Raw genomic sequence first — 5,435 nt, 5'->3', positions numbered from 1 at the left:
GCATGCTGAATAGCATGCGCGATGGCGGCGGCCAGGGAAGATCAGTTTTCTTACTCCCGTACTTCATTAATATTATCTGCGTGACAGAAATTGTGTGTATTTTACACACACACTGCTAGTCTTTTTAAAGGATCCATCATATTCATGTCAGATTTTTGTGACACCCCCCCCCCCCCCCCCCAACACACACATTATCCAGGATGAAATCATCAATCAAGAAAAGACCAAATGTTACCCAAGAGTCATTTTATAACACTACTCCTCAATAATGTAACAATTACAACCATGGAATTTTCACTTCACCGACTAACAATTACAAAACGTACATAAAACTGAAGGAAGGTGTGGGCAACTATTGGCCCCTATGTGTGCAATATCATCAACAGCAGCCTGTCCTCTGGTATTGTTCCTTCCTTTTGTAAAAAGGCTGCTGTTGAACCTTTGCTTAAAAAAACAGGTCTTGATCCTTCGATTTTTATCAAATTATCGGCCCATTTCTAAACTACCTTTTATCTCAAAGATTTTAGAAAGAAGTGTTCTTGCACAGATGCAGCCTTTTTTAGATGAAAATGGGATTTTAGACACCTTCCAGTCAAGTTAGAGGGCTTTTCATAGCAGTGAGTCTGCACTTTTAAAGGTTTTTAATGACCTGTTTTTAATGACTGACACTGGTGGTTCATCCATTTTAGTGCTTTTAGACCTGACTGCTGCCTTTGACACAGTGGACCACACTATTCTTTTATCTCGCTTGGAAAACTGTGTGGGTGTCAGGGGGACTGCCCTTGATTGGTTTAGGTCTTACTTGTCAGGGAGATGCCTTACTGTGGGACTTGGTGACTCCACCTCATCTACTGCCCCCCTTGAATGTGGAGTCCCCCAGGGATCAATCCTGGGGCCCATCCTATTTGTTCTGTACCTAATCCCACTTATCACAATTTTTAGAAAGCATGGCATCTCCTATCACTTTTATGCAGATGACTGCCAGATCTACTTACCAATTACAAGAAATGACCATGCCCCCCTGACACCCCTTCTTGAGTGCTTTAGTGACGTCAAGGTCTGGTTGGCTCAAAATTTTTTAAAGCTCAATGAGGGGAAGACAGAAGTCATCGTCCTTAATAATAATGACCCCCTCTTGGACTTGGGCCCCATGAAGAACCAAGTCAGTCCCACAGCCACCAGCCTTGGCGTCATCATTGATAGTGATTTTAAACTTAATAAACAAATCAACGCCGTTGTAAAATCTTGTTTTTATCATCTTCGGCTTTTATCCAAAGTCAAACCATTTTTATCATTGCGACATTTTGAACAAGCCATGCACGCTTTTATCTCGTCACATCTGGACTACTGTAATGCACTTTACTCTGGAATAAGCCATAAATGACTCTCTCGCTTACAGTTTGTCCAGAACTCTGCAGCACGGCTTTTAACAGCAACCAAAAAGAGGGAGCATATTAACCCAATTTTAGCTTCCCTGCACTGGTTGTCTGTGCGTTTTAGATGTACTGGCCCTGCAGTACATCTCGGACCTCATCCAAATTTACAATCCAGCGCGCACATTGAGGTCCGAAGGCCAGCTCCAACTGGTGGTGCCTAAGACCAGACTTAAGACCAGGGGAGACCGGGCCTTTTCTGTAGTTGGCCGAAGGCTGTGGAACACTCTCCCCCCTCATGTAAAAACGGCCCCCACAATTGAAAGCTTTAAGTCTCGTCTTAAAACCCACTTTTATTCTGTGGCTTTTAACTTGGCGTGAGTCGTGTGGTCCTCTGTGTCTTTTATTCTTTTTTAAGTTTTTATTGGTTCTATTTATTTGAGTTTTTTTAAATTAAATTAAATTATTTATTTTTTACCTACTTCTTGGACTTTTGGCTTTTATTGTTTCGATTTCTTGTTTTAAATATTTTATTGTAGTACGTTTCTTTGTTTTTATTTGATCTTTTAATTTCTATTGTCGTAATTTTTACTTATTATTTATATTTACATTCCTTTATTTACTTATTATTTATGGTTTTGCTAGTCTGTGCAGCACTTTGGAAACAGTGTTTATAAAATGTGCTATATAAATAAAGTGGATTGGATTGGATTGAAGATCCCTGCTGGTCCTCCTCTGTAGCTCTGCTTTAACGTCCACAGTAAACCATCAGTGACTCTGCAGGTGACTATTCAAAGAGGACTTCCAAGAAAAGGTATCACCACATATTGAGCAGCTAAAAGGTTTTTCTCCTGTGTGCGTTCTCATGTGCGATACCATATTACTTTTCTCGGAGAATCTTTTCTCACAAACTGAGCAGCTGAAGGGTTTATCTCCAGTGTGTGTTCTCATGTGTCTCATAAAATACGGCTTTCGAGAAAATCTCTCGCCGCAGACTGAACAACGAAAGGGTTTTTCTCCCGTGTGCGTCGTCATGTGCGTCTTCAAAGTGGAGCTCTGAGCAAATTTATCCCCGCAAACTGAGCAACTAAAAGGTTTTTCTCCCGTGTGCGTCGTCATGTGTCTCTTCAACGTGGACCCGAGAGCAAATTTATCGCCACAAACGGAGCAACTGAAGGATTTTTCTCCTGTGTGTGTCGTCATGTGCCTCTTCAAAGTGGACCTCAGAGCAAATTTATCGCCACAAACGGAGCAACTGAAAGGTTTTTCACCCGTGTGCGTTCTCATGTGCCGAGAAAAATCACTCTTAACAGAAAAGCTTTTAGCACAAACCGGGCAGATGAAACGTTTGTCGCCTGTCTTCCTTTTAGAGCATTCAGAGTGTTTGTCGTCAGCGCGAGTCCTCATGTCACCTTCACAGTCTGTATCGCTGCTCAAAGCTTCTCGGGTGCCGTCCCCGTCTTCATCCTCGGGGGAGTGTGACGTTACGTCGTCACCATCTGACAGCGGAGCGAAGAGCTTGTCTGCTCGTGGTCCTCCACGGTGGTCTCCATCGATTTCTGCGGTCATGTAGTTTGGAAGCTCCGCCCCTCTGTCCTCCTCACTTGGCTTGTGATGAAGCTGTGAGGACTCGGGTGGTTTGTCTTCACGGTCTTCGATCTTCAGAGTGACAACAGTCAGTGGCGACTTGGTGAGATCAGCCTCATCCGACACAAGAAGACACTCCCCCTCCTGAGTGATCCAGAGTTCCTCCTCTTCCTCTTTAACGCACGGGGACTGTGGAGCCTGCGGCTGAGGGAGACCTTTTTCTTGACGACCGATCGGTTGCTGGACGTCTGAAGGGCAAAACCAATGTGAGGACTCGGGCGGTTTGTCTTCATGGTCTTGAATCATCACAGACACAACAGTCAGAGGAAACGTGGTGAGATCAGCCTCTTGCGTCCGTCGGAGACACTCTCCCTCCCGAGTGGTCCAGAGTTGCTCTTCTTCCTCTTTAACGTGGGGGCGCTGCGGCTCCTCCTGCTTTGACGTGGAGCTTCCCCCTTGAGGCTGACCTTCGTTTTGACCACTGATCAGCTGCTGGACGTCTGCAGGACACAAACAACACAAACACATGTCAGAAATACATCATCAACCCATCGAGATCTGAATTCAGAATCATCGTGAAAAATCAGATCACAAGCTCAGCCAACTCCTGGACAGTCTGGGGTGCGATGTGGCGCCAAGATGTGACACATCTACACAGGCTAGTCCATAGCACCGATGCCTTCATCATGCAGGAACTGCTGAAGCATTGTCATGCACCAGCATGTGGTCTGACCATGTGGAACTAAATGGCGGTCAGGGTGCATCTGGCGAGCACACTGCGGCCCTGCGAGGATAGGCCTCCCCGGACCAGATAGCCAACAAAACCAACAAAACGTTCTCCGTGGTGTCTCCAGACATGTTCAGTATGAAGGACAGGCGGCCGAGGGCGAATGTAGCGATCCCGGTGTTCTTGCACATTAGCCGTCTGCTGGGGGTCTTTTTGAAGGGCGCTGGCAGCGCTGTTCCTGGTCCTCCTTGCACAAAGGAGCAGACATCGGTCCCGCTGCTGGGTTGATGTCCTCCTATGGGCGTTGGCCGTCACCTGCAGAGGCATTTCTTACAGGGCGTGTGGCGCTAACTGCCTCTCATTTCCGTCTGTTCATCGTAATGTTGTTTTACAAAAATGTCAGCTTTCTTCTCAAATGATATTTGCTCATTTTCATCTTGTAATATTATGACTTTATTCCCATTACAAATTGTTCCCAACCTTTTCCCAAAATGACAACTTGATTTAATTTTGTTTGTTTCTCATGATATTCCGACTTAAAAATGTTTTTTCTGTAATATTTCAGCTCTATGCTACTACAAGGACATGGTTTTCCCTCATAATGTTACACTTGTTAAACTGCCACTTTATCTTGTTAGAATACAGCTTTTTTTCTCTTAATACTTTTTGATTTTATTCTCATAAAATTACACCTCTTTTTTTCCATTTTGCTGTTTTTTTTTCAATTTTCCAACTAACTTTCCTTTTGTCAATTTTCATCTCATTATTATGACTTTGTTCTTGTAAAATTATCATTTTTCACAACCTATTTTCCCCAAAAGTTTGTTGTTTTTCATAATATTAGAACTTTAGGGAAAAAACAACTTCTTTAATATTTCAACTTCATGCTTCTAAAATGACGTTATTTTTCCTGAAATTACGACATTTTCTCATTAGATTTGAACTTTCTTCTCTTCATATTTTGACTTCACGCTTGTAAAATTACCGCCGAGTATCCATTCTTGTTGTTTTCTTGTTCAATTACATATTTAGAATGTGAATGGCCCCTGGGCCGCATTTTGGACAAATAAAGTGAAAGCTTGTGCATAATGCGCAACACACGCGAGAACTCCAGAGCGGAAACGAAGATCTCCGAGTCGTCTTCCCATTGGTTGATTGGAAAATCGACACGGCTGACATCCGTGTTGCTGGCAGGTCGCAAATGCGACGAGAAAAGTGTTTCTTTGATATTTAGAAGTTAGTCTCGTCCTACGCTTTAATGAAACATTTCCAAATGAAAACATGAAACCTTCTGACTGTGTAGATGTTTGCTCATGTGATCACATGTCTTTTGGTCTCACGCTAGCTAAAAACTGACATTTTGGGAAAACCTTTTAGTAAACGAATATGTGGTAAACGTAAAATGATAGTGAACATACCTTTGGGTTGTAGCACAATTTGATTCTTGCTAGCAGCTTCCAGATGTCGCCGATGTCGCTCGTTCTCCTCTCTCGTTCGGAAAAGTTCCTCCTCGTAGGACGCTATAGTTCCTTCAAACAGCGCCAATATTTCATCAGCCGCCGCCATGAGTCGCTCCTTCACCAACTCTTTCAGCATTTTGAACGTTTTTCACTGGATTACGCTTCGTCGTCTTCGCCCTTTGTCTCGAAGCGTTGCTAACTTCCGCTTTTTTTTCTTCTTCTTCTTCTTTTAGTTTAATGGCGGGTTGCAACCATGGCTTGAAAAGGTGCATACCGCCACCTACTGTA

At 43.5% G+C, this 5,435-nt stretch overlaps 1 protein-coding gene across 1 annotated transcript; it reads right to left on the bottom strand.

The window, feature by feature from the left end:
- Window positions 1-240: 240 nt before the first annotated feature.
- Window positions 241-5,435, bottom strand: LOC129179378 (zinc finger protein 771-like). The gene is made up of 2 exons (XM_054772572.1): window positions 5,106-5,435; window positions 241-3,460 (listed from the first exon to the last, which is right to left on the bottom strand). Exons 1-2 carry the CDS (start codon window positions 5,281-5,283, stop codon window positions 2,142-2,144), a joined length of 1,497 nt encoding a protein of 498 aa, XP_054628547.1. The 5' UTR covers window positions 5,284-5,435; the 3' UTR covers window positions 241-2,141.

Source organism: Dunckerocampus dactyliophorus, chromosome 4, assembly GCF_027744805.1.
Source record: "Dunckerocampus dactyliophorus isolate RoL2022-P2 chromosome 4, RoL_Ddac_1.1, whole genome shotgun sequence".
Taxonomy (NCBI): domain Eukaryota; kingdom Metazoa; phylum Chordata; class Actinopteri; order Syngnathiformes; family Syngnathidae; genus Dunckerocampus; species Dunckerocampus dactyliophorus.
Note: the sequence above shows the minus strand (reverse complement) of the source record. Positions and strands in the feature narration are given on the sequence as shown.

What these genes read in the sequence shown, in the direction of transcription:
- LOC129179378 (XM_054772572.1), bottom strand. Translation starts at nt 5,283, where the DNA reads ATGCTGAAAGAGTTGGTGAAGGAGCGACTCATGGCGGCGGCTGATGAA. An exon ending in AATTGTGCTACAACCCAAAG is followed by an intron (nt 3,461 to 5,105) that starts GTATGTTCACTA and finishes TGTGTCCTGCAG; the next exon opens with ACGTCCAGCAGCTGATCAGT.